This window comes from Musca domestica, unplaced genomic scaffold, assembly GCF_030504385.1.
Source record: "Musca domestica strain aabys unplaced genomic scaffold, Musca_domestica.polishedcontigs.V.1.1 12, whole genome shotgun sequence".
In the NCBI taxonomy this organism is placed as follows: domain Eukaryota; kingdom Metazoa; phylum Arthropoda; class Insecta; order Diptera; family Muscidae; genus Musca; species Musca domestica.
Genome location: NW_026712155.1, coordinates 300280 through 323724, shown reverse-complemented (window position 1 = coordinate 323724; position 23445 = coordinate 300280). Strand labels below are relative to the sequence as shown.

The following is a 23445-nucleotide window of genomic DNA, read 5'->3' as shown; positions in this document are numbered from 1 at the left end:
TGTATTCCAAGCTGCTAACGTACCTACAACTTTAAGCTCTGCCGGCCAAACTTCTAATACCATCCACCTAAATGTAAATGAACCTTTTAAAAATATTAAGCCCAGAGTAAACAGACGCACTTACTATTACCATGAATGTAGGCAATGGGACTAATATGACCTTGCCAGAGAAAGGGGAACTAATACATACCTTGCCACTGTGCTTTGGCTGCGTGCAGTGTAGTTAACATCAGTTCGATTGACATAACGCCCAACTAGTTGGTAACTCTAAAACGGCTTGTAAACAAATGTCATGTCAACGTCAAATTTTTTCTTATACATGCAAGAGGCATTTGAACAAAAATATACCAAGGGAAAAAATTGTAAAAATTGTGCTTTATAGAACAGTTGTGTGAAAGCTATGAACGGTCCTTATCAATTCATAAACCAGGCTGCCGTGACAAGCGCCATGGCATCTGGTCAAAATATTGATTGGGCTAGTTTGGCACAGCAATGGATAAAAATGCGAGACAGTGCTTTAATTTCGGGCAATGAAACGAATGCATTTTCCACACCTACAACAAGATATGAAGAGGAAAAAGGCGAAGCTGATATGGATATGGATGAAGATGATCAAATAGAAAAAACCTCAGCTCCGAAATATATTAGTGATTCCATTATGCAACAAAGCGTAGAAACGGGTTCCACCGCACCATGGTACATGGATAAGACCAATAGAACAGATACAGGTAATTGTCGAAGATGTTATATTATACCCAGTCTTTGCTTCATATTACGAATCTTTAAGATATTTTTCTAAAAAAATGTTTTGCTTTACTTGCAGTTGGAACAGATCCTGAAACCGCATCGCAAAACCAATGGGATAAATGGAATAAACAGCATACTTCGAAGCAGGCACATCAAAATATTCAAAATAGACGGCAAGTTAACCAAACTGTACACATCCCCTCGCTGTTGAAAATGAATGTTCCTCATCCGAATGAAATACGCTGTTTATCCGATCCTTCGAGTGATTCGAACAACGCTTCCAACATAATGGATGCGGCTAAAAGAAAAGGACTGCCAGCGTGGATAAGGTATCAGAGCTTGACGTTTATAATCTGAAATAAATAACTTATTGTAAGGGAATATTATAGGGAAGGTTTGGAGAAAATGGAGAGAGAGAAACAGAAGCAACAGGGCAAGTATCAGATAACAGAGAATGAAAAGTTCCCTACTGGAGGCACAGCTTTTGCAAAACCGACATCATCCAAGGAAAGTGAAACAAATGAGCTCAAGGAAATGGTAAAAAAAATTATTTTTTTAATTTAAATTAGATCAATTATTCTCACAATTAGCAGAATTTCCAACTAAAGGTTAAATGTGCCGAATATTTTTAGGGAAACGAATATGATGAACAAGACGATACAGTACCAAGCTCAGATGTCATTGAAAAGGACCTCAATGAAGATCTATTAAAGGAGGACATTGATGAATCAGAAGTAAGTCCAGAAAGATACGAACAAAGACTCGAGAAAATGGTAAGTTAGACTTATATAAAAATTTGGTTCTTACTAGTCAATATAACAAACTTATGTTATTCATTTAAAAAACAAAATCTCTTAAATTACTATTTAATAGATGATTGTTGTACGTCAAACATTGACAGAGCTTTTATTAGAAGTTACGAATGAAGAAATTTCAAAGCTAGCAAACGAAACTCTGAAAAACTACAAATTGAAAGGTATTTAATATGATTCAAATTGTGTTCATATATATTTTTAATCCCCCAGCAAACAAATTTTTGTGTAAGTCATATTGAAACAAAAAGTTCGACTATCGAATATCCTTTACTATCAATTTGTTTAAAATTTATTATTTAAAACTACATACATATATACGTTTTATAAAACTCCAAAAGCATCATCGGCACAAGTGGTCCACAATAGCGCTTTGTCTGATATAACTGGCAAATTAGGTAAGTTGTATCTTTATATTTTTATATATCAGTTCGTGTTTATAAAATCGACTATAGGAAATATAAAAAATTGTATGAAATTAAATATTAAAATTGCTATTAAAACACAGTGCTAACCTAACTGCACTTAAGATGTGAATCAATTGGTACTAATCAGAATTAAAATACAGTTTCCGTACAAACTAAGTAAATAATAAAGGTCGACTAGAAAATAGAAATATCGAAGCACAATAATGTATTCCCAGTAATTACATATTTTTCGAAAGATAGAAAACAATAGAAGGGTTTTCAAATCGGCTTTTTTATTACAATTGTCCGGAAGATCAATAGATTTAGAAAAGCTTTATATGTAACCACTTAAAAAGCAATAATTAGCTTAAAATAAAAAAATAACTTATAGGATTAGCAGTTTATGGTCATAGCTCCAGTGATGACAGTAGTGACGATGATAACGTGTCCACTCTAAAGAACGGCATTTCCTCGGGTGGTAATGATTCCGAAGAAGATATTAAGGTACAGTAGGAAAGACAAATTTTTAAACTAGTATTAATGGTTAATTTTATTGTTTAGGCATCTCTGCGTTTGAAGAAAAGGTCGTTTCAAAAAATTGCAACTGAAATTGAAGAACGTGTCTCTGCTGCTGCCTTTAGAGAAGCTGAAAAGTTGAAACAATGTACGCAAAATGACGAAGCGAACGAGATTTCCCGCAAAACATTTGGGGTAGAAACAAATGTCTGTTTGGAAAATTCGAAAATGGTAACAAATGAACCCGAACCAGGTAGCAGCAGTAAAATTGTTGGTAATATTATTGATGAATCTGGTGAGGCAACTGAAACAAAGTTACAAAGTATAAACGGTGCGTCTGTTACTAATACGAGATACATACATTTAAATTTTCTGAAACATTTTATTCTTTGCAAATTAGCAGAGTTTTTCCAACCGTATATGATATGAATGTATATCACAAGAATAACAATAATTACAGATATATATTGAGCCTGGAGAATTTTAATACCTACTTCAAACTTTTTCCCTAGGTAAACGACATAGGGATCGAGGAACTATAAAAGAACGTACGACGCGATTTAGCGATAACCGAGATAACAAATACTTAACAATTGCAACCACTTCCACCTGTATTACGGAAGCACAATCAACCCCGACTTTATGCAACATTACAACCTCCCAGGTTGCAGCAAATCAAGGCTTAGCACTATACAATATTAACACGTTAGTGCCAAAACACAACTACCCAAGTATTGTTGCGAACAATATGAAAAACACAACATCGACAGTAACAGGGGGAGGGAGAAACAAGCGTAACACAGATCCAGACCATGAAAGCGAACATATTGACAAGTATTCAAAGAAAAAATATTATTCCGATAAAAAACGTACACGCTCGCTTTCACGGTCCCGATCACGATCACGATCACGATCATCGTCAAGTTCTTCAACATCTGCCACGAGTTCAGAATCATCAATAACAGATTCTTCGGAGGACTCAAGTCGTTCCCACTCCCGTCGTTCGCACTCAGGACGTTCGTCTTCCAAAAAACGAATTCACCGTGACCAAAGGAGCGAATCATATTATTCATCTTATGGAAAAAATCGTAGTTCTTATAGTCGACGTCGTTACGATACTGACTCGGACGATGAAGACGAATCTTATAAAAACCGACGCAAAGCTAGCTCTCGGTATTATTCAACCTCCCATTCTTCGCGAAATCACAGAGAAACCACTAGACCTCGCTCGAAGTCGTCTTATTCTTCCTCGCGAAGGCACTGAATCGGTCAACAAAGTTTATATTTGTATTTTAATTAAATTATCATAAGTTTTTACTGTAAAACAGTACTCATTGCACTGCGATCAATTAATAAATTAGACTTTGATTTACTGGCACACTCATATTTTAATTATATTTCATGGTAACAGATGATATTAAATATTTCCCCCGGTTATAAAAATTTCATTTTTGCCAATTACATAATTACATTTAGGTATTACAGCGTTACATAACATTCCAAGTAGCGTACACAAATATGTGGTAAAAATTGATATTTTTAAAATTAACTAATTGTTACTTTTTCCAAGTACAAACATTTACATTTTTTGTATTATTCGTTTCTATTTTCGACACACAAAAAAGAAGATTGTTTTGTCAGTGCAGAAATTTTTGAGCCTTAACCCTTTCAGTGTCAATGAAAATTTTTGTCGAGATAAAAATCTGAAATTCCGTACTAATTTACTAAAATGTGCTCAGAAATTCGAAAACGAAACTAATAGCATGTTTCCATTGAAAACCGAACAACGTTGTTCGCTCTCAGAATTAGGTACACGAATTAACCCGTTCACACGGCACGATTCGTAATTCATAGTAAAATAATTCATTTTTTCAAAAATTTTGTTTGTAGATTTTAATGGGAATTTATACTAAAATACATTAAATTCTCACTAATATGAGTAGAAGAAATTATTGTTTTTCTCCCAAAGATTTATTATATCATTAATTTTATAATTTTCATTCATGTTTTCAACTTTTTGTGTAAATGTTGACATTTTTAACATATTTTTGTATTTTTCTGTTTTTTAATTCTGCTGGAGAGACACTTGTCAAACATTTTTTTCTGCCGATACAAACATTTTGAAAATATTGCCTCTTTTGTTTCCAGTTTTCTGTGGAAATTTCAACTCGTGGACAAAATGCGTACCTCGGATGAGAGAGAACACAAAATTTACTTTCGTTTGAATGTACATACGCTATTCAACATTGTAGTTTTAATTCATAATTTTCAGTCTTCCCAAAAATTATCAAAATTTCATTAAATTTTTCTATTTTCAATTTTTAAATGTCATAATTTATTTTTTCGATAAATGCTCTCATTTGTTAGGGATGGGACAAATTTTTTCGTTGTTCTGAGAGTGATTTGATTTGAACAATGTAAAAATATGAGTGTTCGCTCAGGAAATTTTGTGTGAAGAATTAAGTAGTTTTTTCATAGTTAAGGGTCAAACAACGAATAGAGAGCGAATCAAGTGCAGTGGAAACGCCACATAATAGAATAGAACTGCAATATTTTTAAATAGCGAACGTGTCTGTTATTAAAAATATCAAAAATAACGGTTCGTAAGAAAAACAAAAAAATGGCAAAGAAAGAGAGTACTTTTAAATGTCAAATATATTTGACAAAAACACTGAAAGGGTTAAAACTTCGTACGCTAAATGTATTGCGGATTAATTTTGGCAATTTTAGAACTTACCTCTCGCATTTATACAGGACAATTTTTCCGTAATTTTCAACTCTGATCAGCGCAATTTGTCATTGTTATTTATATTTTTGTATAAATATAAAAAACAAAAGGAATTGCAAATGCGAGCAATGTTACCATTTACATTCCTCTACACCTCTCTCCCACAAAGAAAACTTGCCTAAAGCAAATTCGGACTTTGTATAGGTCCTTTTGTTGACTTTCCCAGTAAAATTTGCTCAGAAAAAAGTCTATGTGGAAGCACACATTTTCTCTGTCGATGGGGAAAAATGTTGACTTTCCCAGTAAAATTTACTCAGAAAAAAGCCTATGGGAAAGCACACATTTTCCCAGTCGATGGGAAAAAAGCAAAAGTCAACGAACAGCATATTGAAAAACATTTGTAAGATAACAGCTGATACATCAAATTATCTTTGATGTAAATCTTAACAACAGAAATAGTTTGATGGAGTTTAGTTTATTTGTTTTTACATTTTTTTTACAAAAATAAATGATAATAAAACAAAACTTGACTTAGTGTGCTCACCCGTCTGCAAACAATATTGATATATTGTACAAAATTGTACAAACTATCGAGTAAACGAACTTGCATGATGCAATTCCAAAAGGGCACGAAAATAATGGGCGGAAGTAATATTACCTATCTAAATTAAGACGTGGTCTTCTCTTTGCGAATGAGAGTAAACCCCTGGGGTGAATGGGAGGAAACCCCTAGTGTAAGCCCACACTAATAAGTTTATTTGCCTTTAGCTATTTGAATTTTCTGCTATCCGACTAATCGTGAAGTCAGTCAATTTTGATTCGATTACTCGATACTTGTCAAACAGCTGATCCATTTGAATGCAGATATCCGACTACCAATGACCACTTTATACTCATTTATTCATTTATAGAAGACAAACAAATATTTTAACATTATTTCCATTGCATATAAACCGATTTATAAGCAATGGAACATATTTGTCGAACATGTGCAAAAGAGCAAATTAATGGGAAGGCTTTAAAACTCTTTGATCGTAGACACAAAGAGCTTCTTGCTCAAATTGAGGATATAACGGGGCTTTTGGTACATTCAATGCAAATGTGAAGTTATGCTAATGCTAAAGTTTTGTTCGCAACATATATTTTTTCTTGCAGTTGGAAAACAGTGGTCTTCCGAAGTTAATGTGTTCGACATGCCATCAAAATTTGCGACAAGCATATCAATTTCGAGAAAATGTCATAAGGGCACAGGCTTTACTATCTGACCAAATAAAGGACGAGAGAACAGTCGGAGAATGCAAAAATTTAGTAACAACAGAGTTCTTTCACGTTTGTGTAAAAGAGGAGGAGGACCCAGTTAAATCAGAGACTGATATAATAGAAGAGAAGGAAATTAGTATTGAAAGCCAAGACGGAAATGTACACAGGAAAGAAAGCGGCTTCTGTGTAACACATCAAAAAGACACATTAGAAATAAACCCAAATGAAGAAGAAAATTCCAATTTAGACGATAGGTGGTCTACCAGTGATAGCACAGTTGATTTAAATTTATCCAACAATACACAGTCAGGCGATGAAATGACCTTCCGCTCCGATACATTACAGCTAAATAATGTTATTAGTACGCTCGAGGAGAATTCGAAATCGACTTCGCCAAAGCGTAAAAAAAATAAATTTCAAAAAAGAAATAAAATTGCAACCACTCTATCGCGACGGGGAGAGGAAGAATCTAAAGAGGAATATCCCATAGTAGCGAAAAAGCGTAAAAAGGAAAAAGCAGACAATCCCAATCGTTTTATATGTGACCAATGTGGTAACTATTTCACTTGCAGTCACTATTTTAAACTCCATTTGCGTAGACATGCTGGCGACAGACAATGTGCCTGCGAGTAATTGGTGATATTATTCGTTACTTATTCATAAGATATAACATGGACCTTTTTATAGGTTGTGTCCTGACAAATTTTTCACCAACTCCGAATTGAGAAGGCACATGAGGAAACACACTGGCGAGAGACCGTTCGCTTGTCAGTTTTGCGATCGAAAATTTACCGACTACAGCACAAGAATCAAACATCAAAGGACACATACAAACGAAAGGCCCTTTACATGTTCACAGTGTGGCAAATCCTTCACCAGTACCTATATTCTAAAAATCATATGCTAACTCATACAGGCGAAAGGCATTTTAGGTTTGTACAACTTTCAAGTTTGCAGTTTGCAATCTCCCGTTCCATTCCGATCTCTTTTATCTCCATTTGCAGGTGTGATGTGTGCGACAAAGCATTCGGTAGAAGGACCCATTTAGTGGTTCATTTTCGTTCAATTATGCACAAACAAGCTCTTGAAAAGATCAAAATTTCCCAGGACAAAAATAAAACGGATCAACGGGAAGTTAGCGTCGATATTTCGTCGTTATTAATTTAATATCAAAATGGTATTAGTATTAATTACTTGTTTTAATCATTTTTGTAAAACAATGTGTGAAAGATAAAATACATTTTAAAATATGAACAGACAAACAGATTCATCCAATTGTCAGCTTAACTTATAGATTTGAACTAAAAATGACAACAAAATATATTTGTTATATGTCGAAAAACAGCACTAAACAATATATGCTGAATTAAGAATCTATATATATAAATCAATTGTTGTTCGTTGGTAATGCAATCAGTTGAGAACGGGTGGGCCGATTTGAATAATTTTTTTACAAACAATCGTCATACCCCGTGTTAGGTTTTTAAAGAAAAAAATTTTGACCACGACTACTTTTACGCCCACTATTACGATTTATCTAAAATCTTTATATTTGCCAAAATAGTGAAGATATCGGTTTGAGAATTATTACACGAGATGCTGTTGGCTTTCCATCCAACCCTAAGTACTTATTTAGGGGCTGAGAAACGCGCCTACTTTTAAATGTATCTCTCTATATGTAAAAGAAAGTTGTGTTAGTTACTACTCTTATAATATAAAGACCGCCGGTGTGATTTTAACGATTCAGACAAATTTGGAATTGCCTCTTGGCAGAAAAGAATAAAATCCAAAAAAATCGCGTAAAAATGTGAAATTTGAACATTTTCATTTTGACTTTTAAAATGTACAATAGTAATGTTTTATATTGCCTTTTTTTCTATTTTGATTTACTATTTTCGAATGTACATTTGTATTGTTTTTTTTTGGTTTTTTTTTTTTGAATTCTAAAATGATGTGTAGGTTTTTTTTGGGTAGTATAAAGCCACAACGGATAAAACTGTTATTTATGGATTTTATGTATTTATTCGAAATACCTAATAAATACATAAAATCTATAAATAACAATTTTATCCGTTGTCGCTTTATATGAAAATTCTAAAATCGGGAAAAATCGACAATTTTTCAATGGAATCGAATTTCAAAATATAGTATATTCTACCGACTAACTTCGTAAGGACCTTTAAAATTTGCCGCAAAAAAATCAGCGAACCAGTTGAAGATTCTTTTTCTTTTCTGAATAATATTAAAAATGAAATGAGGGCGCAATACGATGTTAAATGCTTTCTACTCCAGGACCTACATCGTGCTTCAGCTGGAAGATGCGAACACATTTAAACAAACAAAAATGACCGAAGAAGCGTTATGGGGTTAATTTCAAAAAGTGGACCTGCTTCTTTCATATGACAATAAATTGTCAAATGAGAACACAAAATGCAAAATACATTAGGACTGCAATCAGTCAAATGCCGACTATAAAGAACGCAAAATAGAAATTCTACCTAAACATTCAAGATACCTTTAATCGCTTTGGCAGGTCATGATATGGGTCATAACCCCTGATAACGGAACAACCCGATTTCAAGTATATTCTACATTTTAACCATATTTTTCGTACTAATTTTAGCTTATGTTGATAATTTAAGAAGAAACCATCTTTGCAAAAATTATCACGTTTTGGTATCACCATCATATGATTTAAGGTATTTTCGGGGTCTTGGCCACTTTTTTCATTTTTTAGCCCTTCTTTGTTTCTAAGGGGGAAGAAAACCTCTTCTTATAAAATGTTTATTTCTCGAAAAAGGGCGCATCTTAGTCTTGAGGCTGGGGTAAAAAACCCTGGGGTAGAAAATCATTTTCCTAATTATCTTCATAGGCATTTATTTAAGTATAGTCCCCACATTAGTATACCCCCAAGTCCACTTTCCCAACCAATGTGTGGTCAGAAAAGAAAGTTTGGTATTCTATTGAATTTGCAACCCCCAAGAGAATATTGGTTGGGAACGTAGATTTGGGATGTACGTCTATATGAAATAATCTCCGAAATGTCAATCTGGGACTCATTAAGTCGGAAATTGTGGCAGAAACATGAAAAAAATACGAAATTATAAATTAATTTTATTGGATCTCCACCGCAAAATTTAAATGACAAACAATTAATGCCCATCTTACGATAATCGGAGCAAAAGAGTAATTTTTTGGCTATTCTGACAACATTCTGCCTTCAAGTATTAGGTGGACAAAACTGAATACCACGCAGTACGGAAATACAAACTTCAAATTATAGCTCATTTGAATGCTTTTTACAATTTATTTCAATTTACAAAAATTAAGCTGAATTTTCACATGGGGCTATTATAGATGTTCTTTATCATATAGGTATTTAACACTCAAATTAAAGCCTATAGCTGAAAAATAAGATCAGGCTATTCAAAAAATATTTACTCATAATCAAGTCATTACTTATTATCAAAATTGGAGTAATTATATTGGAATTGGAGTAATTGAGAGTATTTGTACATTTTCAAAATTATTCCAAATTTTTCGATTTCATCATGTACTTTTCATATTTCTTTTATTATGAAACAATTTCAACTGACAAATATCCTACAGTTTTTGTTATTGTTAATGTTTTAGAATTGAGTGACTCTAATATTCTCACTCAAACCCCTGAAACGATATAGACGACATCTGCTGATTCGATTTTTTCGAAGATAAACGGTGAGAGCATTTCGTTGTCTATATATAGACGACATCTCCTGATCCGATTTTTTCGAAGATAATCGGTAAGAGCATTTCGTTGTCTATATTTTAATTTGTCTATGGTGTTTGTAAATTCTTGCGGACAAAATTCTTCTTGCAATAGGTGTGCAATTTTACAAGTTTTATAAATAAAAATAAAATAAAATGACAAGCTACCCTCATATTTAGTCCCATAGTGCAAGAACTATTAAATATTGGCAGCTAAGGTTTAAATTTCATATAATCAGCTATTGAACTTAGATAATAGAATTAAGGTAAAAGTACGTTTACATATAATGGATTAACCCACTGGATATGGATAGAGGGGAAAGGAAATGGGAAAAATTATAAAGGAAATGATGACCATTAAAATTGTTAAAAACAAATTGCATTATGTAAATCCAAAAGGACTTACGTACATTTTTTTAAGAATTTTGGTAGGCAACACTGAAAAATTACCGTGCTTTTGCTAAATGGGCGGTAGCATTTGAAGCCCCGTTGGATTCACTAAAAATGTGTAAAGTACAAATGACTTACTGACAGATGTTGATCGACAAATCGTTGCGTCGTGAACAACAATACAATGAACCAACTGGTTCCATTGGCACTAAATATCGTTTGTACGTTTACATACATCCATGTCCCAACACAGTTACCAAATTATGCATCCCTGATGCGTATCAATAATTTGAAGATAGACAAAGTTGACATTCTTTTTTATTGTTTAAAAAAGAAGAAAAAATTGTGCTCTTGGTATCTGCGAGAATTATTTGATTTGGTAAATCATGTTTCTGATGGTGTTTTAACAAGTGAAGTGTTACAGTAAAGAATTCTGCACAACAAAGGTATCAGTGAATGGATGAACACAAATGAGTTGTGACATTTATTTCATCTTCTCGGCAGAGATTAAATAATATTTTTAACAAAAACATTCTTTAGAGCAAAGCACCTGTTTGGAAAGTGACTCATGTAATCCTCAGAATTTCTTGCGTTAAAAAAAATAAAACAACTTGAGCTTGATTGCGCTCCCTAGAATATTGCCTCCATTTGTAAAGTGTGAGGATTGAGGAGGCTGGAACTTTTAGTTGGCTTTTGCTTGTCGTCTCCCACACGGCATACAGGCCATTGAGTGATATATAGAGAACCTGAACAAGTTGAATTAGTTTCGACAAAGGGAAAACAAGTTATTTGTTATTTAATGTAGTGTTTTGAAAAAGACATGCATATGTGTGAATGTTCGTGCGTATGTACACACATTGTGTGTACATGCCCATGTAGGTGATTTAAGCTATTGCCGCTACTTAGATGAAATGTGAACACAATATGTGTATATTTTTTAATTGATGTCTGCATATAATGATTTTACTTCATTTTGTGTTTTGCTTGGACTTTCTTTTGTCTTCTTTGTGCTCATTGCTCTGCAGATAGAATTTCTCGCACGCACACACCTATCATTGGGAAAGAGCGACGGCACAACTGAGAGGAAGACAATAAACAAACAAGACAGATCGAAAGTGGATATTTGGTGGGAAGATTATCATCTGTTGGATCGCACAAGTTGCTCGAAACTTAATAACATAAACAGAAATGACGGAATACAAGCTTGTGGTAGTGGGTGCCGGAGGCGTTGGTAAATCAGCTTTAACCATTCAGCTGATACAAAACCATTTTGTCGATGAGTACGATCCAACAATTGAAGATTCTTACCGCAAGCAGGTAGTGATAGGTAAGTCTATATTCCTACATTACTTGTAGAGCCCTCTATTGAAATTTGTATTTTGCAGATGGTGAGACATGTCTTCTGGATATCTTGGACACTGCCGGCCAAGAAGAATATTCTGCAATGCGGGATCAATATCTGCGCACAGGTGAAGGTTTTCTGCTGGTATTCGCTGTAAATAGCGCGAAATCATTCGAGGACATTGGCACATATCGAGAACAAATTAACGAGTGAAAGATGCTGAGGAAGTGCCAATGGTTCTGGTCGGCAACAAATGCGATTTACAGGCGTGGGCCGTCAACATGAACCAAGCAAGAGAGGTAATAGACATAATTTCAACAAACAGTGCGAAATGTTAGCATTTCCTCTTTACAGGTCGCCAAACAATACGGTATTCCATTCGTAGAAACCTCGGCCCAAAACACGTATGGGCGTGGACGATGCATTTTATACTCTGGTTCGCGAGATACGCAAAAGACAAAGAACATAGGGGTAAGAAGGGCCGCAAGACGAACAAACATATAAATCGCAAGTTCAAATGCGAACTTCTTTAAGTTCTGTAGATGGTACATTCGTTTTTTTCATTTTTGTCAATGAGAGACTACATAGAATAGGAATATGCAAAAAGGAAACAAATTTAATGGTTCTAGGCCACGGTCAAAAATTAAGCATTGTAAGTGCTAATTTTGTTTTCTTTTAGCTTTTTTATTTGTATATTTCATCATTAACAACGGAAAATTAAAATGCCCCATTTTTTTAATGCCTTACTACATATTGAAGTAGCGAAAGTTTGAAAAGTATTCTGTGTTCTCAACGCACAAACAAGTGTAATTTCATATAGCAGACAAACAAAATATTTTGAAGTTTTTTAAATTGAGTTCGGTGCTACAATCACATATTTTTTAACATACAAGTTATATACATACGTATATTTTTGATATTATCATAAAATAAAATACTTTATTAAGATTCTTTTATGAAAACCCAAAACTTGATGCATTTTATTTTATTATTTATCAACGTGTTTAAGTCTTGAAAGCACACACGGCATAGTCTCTATGTCATCGACCTTAATTTGAAAGCTAAATGTTTAATCTATAGTTTTATTAAAAAATGTAAATTTAGGTTAAATTTGAGTTATGTGTGTACTGAATTTTACGTTTAATAAATATGAAAATCAATTATGAAACGGAAAATAAAATGTGATTTGCATAAAGCAATCGCAATTGAGATATTTATTAAATACATGGATTGTGTCTCTTTAGAAACAAAAATAATAATATTGTAAGTGAGGGTGGTCCGAAACTTATAGCCGACATATTACTTATAGAATTCGTATGGACCGAGGATCTTCAAGTGTATAACAAAAATACCATTCTTCGTCTTTTTTTTGCAATTAGCATTTAGCAGTCTAATGTATATAAAATTTGACCGGAGCTGAAAACAGAATAGGATTCATAATCTTTTTAAGAACTGTTATGTTAACTTTGAAATAATGGCTTATGGCATATATGTAGGTTTGGCTGGACAGGTAAAAAGGTGCAGCGTGTCCAGGGGGATATCCAAATCTCAGTTGCGAAAAAAAAATATTGTGAAGACTTACACAGTTTACAAAATTAAATTCCAGTACAATAAGCAGATTGAAGCACGCTTATGTCAAAGGTTGGTCGTGGAGACTGCTTTACAATAAGTTTTCGGCTACATTGAAAACTCTAATTTTAGTCTGGCAGCTTTCAACGATATGTTCTTTCCATTCAACAATGTAAAGTTCTGGTCAATCCATAATGGTCTATATATCTCTAGCATTTCCTTTATCCTAAATCAGAATGATAAACTATATCTTTAGAGAAAGTTCAATAAGAACAACTGCCGGAAGAGGAACATTGTAAGGTGAATTCTCTGACCATTTAGAACAAAAACATATTTATACTAATTTTAATTTAATAATAATTAAATATAATTAAATAATTTAATTTAATAATAATTAATAATTTTATACTTAAATATGAAATGAGTAATATTTATAAAAATGTTAATAACAGGATAAAAATGAAGTTATGCCATTGAACAATGAATTCAAGGCAGGATAAGTTTGAGAAAGTTGTGAAAAAACGCATTTTTTCAAATTTTATATAATTGGAAATAACACAAGTAGCTAAATATGACATTTGATTTATCCTTGCTTTCACTGTACCAAAGTTAATGCTTTTATATAGGGAAATGGTTTTAGAAAAACTTGGGCTAATATTAACCCAGGTAACAATTATTATGTCGATGAGTTACAAACGGGAATATATATGTTTATAAATATTTGCGGGTTTCATTAGTTTGTACGTTGACAACAATTAACCATAAAAATGTGTTTATGGCTTATTGTTCGACTATAAAGAACGATACTTTACCACCATACTATGGAGGGAATGTTAGTTTGTCGTTCCATTTGTAACTCCTCGAAATGAGCATGTTAGACCCCACAAAGTATTTATTCTTGATTAGCACAAGATGATATGCATGTCCATCCGTATGTCTCTCCACCTGTGGAAATCAGTCTAAATTCCGAACGGAATTAAGTAGGTGAACAAAATTTCACTGAAATGTATTTTAGGTCCAAAGATTTTTTGGTATTAAAAATGGTTCACTATTTGTGTTCTCAGTACGTCTGAAAAATCCTTGCAAAAAACTGTCCATATAGGTCTAGTTTCGGTAGGATCCCTATAGAGATCATTTTTAAAATATTGAGATCATAAGAACACATAATTTCATCATTATTTTCGTGTACAAAATAAATACCTAAGCCCTACGAAATGGTTTCAAAAGGCATTTTGGCTACGTCAATGCATGGAAGTGTTTCGTATAAAAAAATGTAAAAAAATAGTTAATGTTATAAATGTTTTGATTTTAGAAAAATTTTAAAACAGTTTTTGTGTTCATTGAAGACGAAAGTTACAAAAAGAGTAATCCCTCTGGTTTTTGCTCTTAATATATACCTGGTGGCCAAAACTAAAGCAACTTAAATCGCAAAGACAAAAATGTCCTGTAACTTCTACAAAAATAAACAAATCGTAATTATTTTCCAGTTTAAATGAGGGTTTTAATTCACTTTCAAGAAACTAAAATAAAAATACAAAACTAAGTTTGAACGAAAAATAATATGTAGAAAACTAAAATGACCCCATTTTTGCTTGGTCAAAACTAAAGCAACTTTGATTTTTATTTTAATAATTAAATTTTGGCTAGTAGTCGATAGCATAACCAGTATTTTTGATAGCAGCTGCACACTACGAGGCATTGAACTATAACACGCTCAATTTGATCCTTGGGTTGCTTTCCCAGGCACCCCGAATTCTTTAGAAAATGTTGTGCTTATTTATTTCCGAATCTTCTTGATCTTCCTATCTACGATACTCCAAAGGCTTTCTAAGGAGTTTAGGTCAGGTGATTGTGCCGGTCATAACAAAACATGAATTTGACTCCCGCAACCAAATTTGACAAGTTTTGATACAAGTTTGGGATCATTGTCATGCTGAAACACACAAATCAGCCCAATATTTTACTCAGCGTTAGGGAACAACGTGATGTCCAACACATCTTTGTAAACAAACGGATCCACAACTTCCTTTATTTTATGGATAGACCCAATCCATAGAAAGAAAAATAGCGCCACGCCATTTTTGACTCTCCCCATGCTTCACTGTACCTTTGCAACACTGCGGCTTGAGTCCTTCATTTTTTGGTCTTCTCACCGTAAAATTTTTCACGTCTGAGCCTTTAATATTAAATATGAAATAATGTTTTTCCATTGAGCTTGTTCCACTTAATATTGTCGTTTCCGAAAGCCTTTTGATTTTTTCAGATATAAATGGTTTTTTGATGTCTTACGGGCACGCAGACCAGCTGCCACTACTCGTCTACGCATGATCTCGAGCTTATATCCAATGATTGCTCTCTCAACAATCCGGTTGAACTCTTAAATGGTTGTTTTTTATTTCTCTCACAATTTGTGGATCTATGGGCTGAAGTTCTTCACGGCTTCATCCGATTAGTGCAACACATAATTTGAAATCACAAATATTTATGAAATATTTCTCGGAATCATTTTGTGATGTTGTTTTGATAATCACTGATATTTGCTGTTTTATCAGTACAGTATTGTTTCTAGCCATTTTTAATTTTTTTTTTTGGCAGTACTTAAAAAACGAAAAGAAAAAACATATACTGTTGTAAAAACTTCTTCAAAAGGATTTATGACAAGCGAAATTGTCGAAGGAAGCAAAAAGCGATAAATATCACAGTAAAAACAACTGAAATTGCAGAGGTTAGGAATGTACAACAGAGTTGCTTTTTTGTCCAAGCCAAAATCGGGTTAATTGACTTACCAAACTAATTTTTTATATACAAAATGATTTTGGTTTAAGTTTTAGGTTTTAAAAAGTGAATAAAGTACCTAATTTAAAACAAGAAAAACTCCCATTTCTTAATTTATGAAAAAGTTACAGGGCATTCATTCTCCTTGTAATTTCAGTTGCTTTAGTTTTGGCCACAGTGTATATATATATATATACATGGTGTGTGATTCCTCAGTTCCAACTATATAGAATAGGTGCGGATGATTGCAATTTGGTGTAGAAAATAATTGCTAACGCATGGGTAATATGGTTCATATGATTGCAGGCCTGACTAAGTCGCTGATTTTAGTACTTTTGCTAACTGATCTAATACCAAATTTCAGATTATACTATTATATAATATAATAATAATATATATATATATATATATATATAGCTATATATATAATATTATATTATATATATATATATATATAGATATATATCACACAACCATGTCGAAATAAACGCACAATTAATTACCACATCCATTCTGTAGTGCAAACAATACAAATTGCTCGGGTACAGGAGTGCGACCAAGGTTATATTCCCCCACAACACTTACCCGATCATCAAATGCCAAAAACTTGGCGCGGAGACAGTAACATGCAATATTGAGGTAAATGAACTGCATCGATATCACACATCTCCAATTCGAATATAATTTGACAACTGTTCGAGTGTTTACAATTTGACACTCAGAAAGAAACATAAGAATTCAGCAGAAACGATTGGATTGGTATCGTTGACTTATAACATATAAAGCAGACAAAGGAATAACGAAAAACTGCAGTCTCGAAATTGTCAGCACTGCAGCTAGGTATTTGTGTAAATTCCGTAGCCTGTGATACCTTACCTAAGCGGTTGAAATTGCTTATGAAATCGTTACACACAGGTTAGATCCACCTGGTGACAGTTTTTTTTTTGTCTACAATGTGTCCTATCTATATTATTCTTTGTCTTAGTTGTAAAACGTCACATATTCTTACCGATGACATCGCAATAGGTGGAATATTAAAAAACCCAATTTTTGTAGGTATGAGTCATCTCTTTTTTTCGTAGCCTATTATATCATGCTGCCGGTGAATACTTCTATGTGACAGCAGTGCATAAATGTAACAAAGCGGAACTTCAAATTTCTCTTTGATATGTGAAAAACCAGCACATAAGAGACAAAATGTATGGCCTGGTTGTACGATCTTTCTCAGGTGACGATGTGAAACATACACACATACTAACAGGAATAGCTTTTTTCATTACGAAAGCATCATTTTTTCCCTTTAAAAGTACGGATGGAATGTGTGCAAAAAGTCAATAAAAAATGTCATTGTTCAGGATGGAAATCTGATACCTGTAGGTGTTATCTCAATTACGAAAGGCTATCAATGAGAGCATAAACGACACAGACACACCTTCTATGCAGTTCATTAAACTGTCCCTGCAAGATATGTCTTAAGGAAAGACGTACACTTTTAATTCGAAAGATGTCATTCATCCGAGTGCTAAATTCATGCTACGGTTACTGGAAGAATGTCCTTTGTGTGCTCATCACACTACAATAGAGGTTGACTCTGTTGTATTCGGGGAAGTCGTGGTCAACGGACATCTTATTTTCGTTTTGTGCATACAACTTAAAAATGTCTGTATGTATGTTGTAACGATTAAGTGAGTATTTTTTCCGATGTGCAATTTTCGAGTGTGGAATAATATGAAGGGAGCCTTCCAGGAAGTACGATGCCGGCAATTACATCCTCTTCCTCTTATTGCTTATTTGCAATATACAAAATTTTTGTTTATATCTGATATTGTCGATGCATACATTCCCGCACCCAGATAAGTTTAAGATCCTCCAGGTATTCAATATATTGATGGCTTTTTCAACGACTGTGTTTCAAATTGTCATTTAATGTTCGCAACAGATACCAGTCACCCTTACAGACAATTGCCTACGCATGTCCTCGTTTTCTTTGGTCCCCATTTAACGGAACACTCCCGATATTCAGTATTCTATGACATTAGGTACTTCCATATGCTGTATTTGAATATTTCATATCAATTTCAAATATCTTTAATTTTGTTTCCAAATTTTGTATTTTTATAAAGTCGAATTTGACAAAAACCTAATGTAGGTTATTATTTTTTTCCAGTTGCTGCCAAACAATGGCACTTTATGGTATTTGAAGACTTTATCTGCGCTTGGCAATCGATGAAACATTTGCTAATATTAATCCTGATATTTTATTTTTCTAAGGTTACTTCTCCTAATGACACCAGAAATGGCTACAAACACAGCATAACGTCAGGCTGGAAGAATGCAAATTTATTTCAAAAAAAAAAAAAAAATCATTTTCGCGTTGATCCAACCACACCAAAAGTCGGATATCATCACACCATATAAATTAAACAGGCCGGTTTCGAGACATCAGCTACAACATAATTTGTCGGCACGATGGTGTTTACTAAAATCGTCATTTGCATAATTGTGGAAAATTCGGTATGACCCAAATTGTTGGTGTGGTTGATATTTTTCTTGGGTGGGAATGAGTGAACTGCCACGATTGAGGCAACCGTACCAATTGTAAGAGCACCGATCTCCTTGCCTTATCAGGTCAGGTCGATTCTGTTGGTTTAGCAGCTGTTGCAATGACAATATTAGCTTTGGAATGGAAATTTTCAAATACACTACATGTGATATGCACATATGCATTAGATATACACAGTCGGAGTCAACAAACTTATCGCCCATATGCGTGCACTTAGCAATTGGAATTTTCCACCTGGAAGTGAAACTGGTGATCAAGATTGTCTTAGAGAGATCGCAATGTAGAACGTTTAAAGAATAAATAATCATAAATCGATTTAGGTTGAATGCTTCGAACATAAACACACTCCGCCATGAGGAAACATATACCAAATAGGGCATTGCAGGGATGCGACTATTCACCGGCAATCCTAAATGACAAGATACAGCCAAGCATATGAAATTGTGACAAAAACCATCAAAATCGTAAAAAACTTTAAAAATATATTGTTGTTGCAAAATGGTCAGGCTTATCCCTTTATTGTTGTTTTATAAAAACAACGGTTGTTATTAGTGGAGACGATGGTAATGTTACCAGGGGGTAAGGCAGGGAATACCTAGGTTTCGGAAAGAGCACCAATCCTCATCAGTTCCCTTGTTTTTGTCTGGGATATCTCCCCAGAAGATTTTAAAAACAAGTAAAAAACAAAAAAAAATGTAATCCGAAACTGAAGAAAAATCTGTTTATAATGTAGCTAAAATCATCAAATACCGAATATAGGGGGTAACGTTATATGGGGGCTATACGAAGACGGGGACCTGCACAGACAATTTCTGGCATGGACTGAAGTATCCATTCCGAACTTCACATGCGAAATTTGAAACAATCCGGTAAATAATGTCATAAAAGCATCAAAATACAGAATATCGGGAGGTACGGTATATGGGGGCTATACGAAGACGTGGACCTACATGGCCCATTTATGTTATGCTGAAGTATCATTGCGAACTTCAAATACCAAATTTGAAACGATTCCGTAAATAATGTCGCTAAAATCATCAAAATACGAATATCGGGAGGTACCGTTATATGCGAAGACGTGGGACCTGCACAAATAATTTTCTGTCTTAGGCTGTAGTATCCATTACGAACTTCAAAGGCAAATTTGAACAATTCCGGTGAATAATGACGCTAAAATAATCAAAATACGGAATATAGGGAGGTACCTTTATATGGGGGCTATATGAAAACGTGGACCTACATTGCCCATTTACGAACTTAACCTGCTACTGGCAAAGATACATGTGTGCAAAATTTCTATCTCAATTTGTTCGAAAGATAGCGTGATTACAACAGATAGACACACAGACAGACAGACGACATGGCAAAATCGTCTTAGAATTTACGCTGATCAAGAATATATATACTTGTGGGTCTGACATAAAATACTACGGTATTCCGAACAAACAAGCCAACACTCTTCTTTAAAAATATAAATATCAGTTTTATGTGTGATGTGATGTTTTGAATGTTAAATGAAAGATTCACATGTCTAATGAAGCAAAGGGTGTTTACGTGCATATCACAATGCCCGCATCACCCGTGCCCAGTTGCGAAAGTGAACAACGGTGATCCACCAAAGATTTATCATTTATCTCATAAAATGTGAAATTAGTCTCAAAGTCATTTCAATTTTTGCAGACCACAACATGCCTGGGAATATTAGATCTCGTGTTTCTGTGTGTTATTTACCGATGCACTCTGTCTGGGATGTTTTCTCAATTGGCATAAATTTGACCAAACTGTACGTAGTCTGATCATAAACGTGTGAAATTTCCTCCAAAAACTTTCAATAGGAACCCATTTTGAAAGTGTAGCGATAATGTGATTGCCCTAAAATTGGATGGGAGAGTGATCTAGTTTCGTCTAATTTTTAATTATAAATGAAGACAAGAGCGTTTTTGGTGATTTGAACCCCTCAAGTATTGGGACTATTCCATTGAATTAGTTTACATTCGCTCCAAAAATATTTTATGAATTTCATGGCAATGTATGTTTTGATCATTTCATTCTGCAAAAGGATTATAATGACTTTTGATCGGATCCACGATATAGCAACCAAAAAATCTGTTTAGGTCCATTTCATATCCTAATAAATTTGAAATTTTGAAAAAAAAAAATGTGCGAACATCTCCAAAACAATAGGCTTCTATTGTACATCTAACTCCCTTCCAATATCTAGGCTCAGTATTTCAAGGTGTTTCAAATTTTCGGTTCAATCAATTTGTATAAAAATGAAACATTTTTTTAACATCAACCATTAATAAAATGCGATGACTGTGTATAACTGGAATCTGTAAATAATGTCATTTCCGACTGTCGTAAGTGACATTTTGAATTGCAAATATTCTCAATTGCAGTCCACTGTGTTTGTTATTGTTTAAATGTAATCATGTTTTGAATACATCCAAACGATCTATTGCATATTACAAGGGAATTCCCCGAAACCGGTCATCAGAGAGTCTTTTCGAAGCAATGATCAAATCCAAAACGTCGTCGTTCGCACCCACACACACATCTCCGTTAAAATAAATTCTTGAGTGTATGTACTAAGTTGGTTGATTCCATTCTCAAGCAAAGCAAATTGTACTGACTGACCTTTGTATCGTTGCTTGATAGGAACTGGATTTTGAAGCTGTTTCTGCGACTGTGTTTCTGAGTGTTACCTGATCGCATTACCCGCTTTATTGTTACACCTTTTTGGCCTAGCTTTAACGTCGGTTTTTAGTGAAATAGGCTTCGATGCAGCCTTTCGGGAAGTATTGCCGGATGAGCAGATCTGTAGGATTTATCCGTGGAGTGTAAATGTTGAAACCAGCTTTGGGTCAAAGGGACTTGGGTGATTCGTATGTAAGACCCATTTAAATATATGGAGACGAACATTTAAACCGAAGACAGCTTGAGTGGTAGTAGGCAAAGGCTATAGTCGGACGGGACCGACCATGTGAGACCGCGCTAAATAGCGGTTAACTCTTTCTGGTAGCCCCGCTACGAGCCACGATTTGAACAATCATTACTCGCATATATCTGAAACTAAAGAACTACATTCTTTCGATGGTTGTACTGACCCAATCGAATAGACAGCTTAATGACTGCGGTATCCTCCTGGCGGATCAAAGATCACACTATTCTAATATTCAGTAATACGTATGTGTATAAAAACTTTCAATTATGAGTTGAAATAAATTGCTGATCACTCATACCCACACAGACACATGCATTTATACGTCCACATGCACATACATACATCTATTTGCGGTTTACCATAACCCATACCCATTAAAATTTGTAGGTACATGATTTCTGTTTGGGTTTCTTTCTGTGGAAAATAAACAGCCAAATGGAACATTGTCGCCAAGACGCAGAAAGAGGAAAGGGCCCCATCATCAGCCACTGAAAAGTCTATGCCAACCAATTAATCAGCAATGCTGGTTCGTCGTCGCTTCTCTGTCATTTGAATGAATTTCGCGAGACACCACAACGGAAGCAGTTGGGTCAGCGAGCAAGAGCATTGCGAACAGTGACATCTCCTGCCCGCCAAAGAATCGCAGTAAAGAGAACAAGTGTGAGTCACAACGGGAACCATACTCAGATGCGGAGGAAATCATCGTATCGTATGGGAACTATGGTCAGATGCGGCGGTCTGTCTGTGCGATCAAATGAATGATCGTGGGAATTGCCTGAGCTGAGCCAGCAGTCACCGTATCCCATCTCTTGGTACCAGTCATTATCGGAGAGAATTTGCTTATAGCTTCCCCAATGTGGCTCTCTGTTTCTGTTCCACGTACGTCGCACGCCATAAGACAATTGTGAACGCTCAACTACAAGTTGTGCTTGAAATGTTAAGAGTACGGATCATTGTCGGCAAGTTAACGCGTAGCGTATGCGAAAAGTGCATCAATGTCTTTTAGGCATACGAAAGATACAAACGGAAAACGGTCAGAAACTACTTCAAAGAAAAGAACAGAAACGATCGGCAACTTGACAAAACATCAAATAACAATAACAATTGATGAAAATCCAAAGCATACCAAAACTATCCGTCGAACAAAGGCATCCGCAGAGCGTTTGACAATTCTGAGTACGTTATGCTCCCAACGCGAATATACGAATGAGCGTATAGAATCTATATACATAGACTACAGCGTTGAACAGATATACGTACACACATAGCTATTTTCGCTAATAAAACATTACGTGTGGGGTTGAGGCACGACGCTCGTGCATTGTCTGAAATATAAACACCATCGCGCCAACAAAACTAATACAACAAAATCCAAAGCAGTGTTCACAGAATTAAATAGAAATCAAATTGAGCCAAGCGACCAACGACATTGTTTGGAAACCAAAATTGAGCACTGGAATTACAGTTTCGGAATAGTTAAGTGGCGGAAAATTACGCCAAATGACTGAAAATGACGTAATCAGATATTGGAAATATACGAAGAAGAAACAGCAGGTTTGAGAGACGTGCGGAGAATCGAATATCGGATTGATTGTAAAAGCGTGCTCTGCCCAACAGCGTTGTATGTGGAATGCTAAATAATGGC

General features: G+C 34.5%; 2 protein-coding genes and 1 pseudogene across 2 annotated transcripts; all 3 read left to right on the top strand.

Annotated features, from left to right (window-relative positions):
- Positions 1-263: 263 nt before the first annotated feature.
- On the top strand, positions 264-3860 carry LOC101895548 (arginine/serine-rich protein PNISR). Its single transcript, XM_005182552.4, has 9 exons — positions 264-728; positions 824-1076; positions 1137-1284; positions 1380-1520; positions 1621-1723; positions 1901-1957; positions 2358-2470; positions 2528-2813; positions 2995-3860. The coding sequence occupies exons 1-9, from the start codon at positions 401-403 to the stop codon at positions 3744-3746; spliced, it is 2181 nt and encodes a 726-aa protein (XP_005182609.2). The 5' UTR covers positions 264-400; the 3' UTR covers positions 3747-3860.
- A 2199-nt stretch (positions 3861-6059) lies between these two features.
- Positions 6060-7637, top strand: LOC131807212 (transcription factor Ouib-like). Its single transcript, XM_059132294.1, is given in 5 exon segments — positions 6060-6294; positions 6366-7099; positions 7158-7363; positions 7366-7402; positions 7475-7637. Coding segments are annotated over 5 exon segments (1257 nt in total). The 5' UTR covers positions 6060-6177.
- A 3237-nt stretch (positions 7638-10874) lies between these two features.
- LOC131807202 (ras-like protein 1) lies at positions 10875-13173 on the top strand (annotated as a pseudogene).
- The last annotated feature ends 10272 nt before the right edge of the window (positions 13174-23445 follow it).

Bases quoted from the DNA above. Each gene is read 5' to 3' on its own strand.
- LOC101895548 (XM_005182552.4), top strand. From the start codon at position 401: ATGAACGGTCCTTATCAATTCATAAACCAGGCTGCCGTGACAAGCGCC. The intron at 1,285-1,379 runs GTAAAAAAAATT...GAATATTTTTAG, and splicing joins CAAATGAGCTCAAGGAAATG to GGAAACGAATATGATGAACA. The intron at 1,521-1,620 runs GTAAGTTAGACT...ACTATTTAATAG, and splicing joins AACAAAGACTCGAGAAAATG to ATGATTGTTGTACGTCAAAC.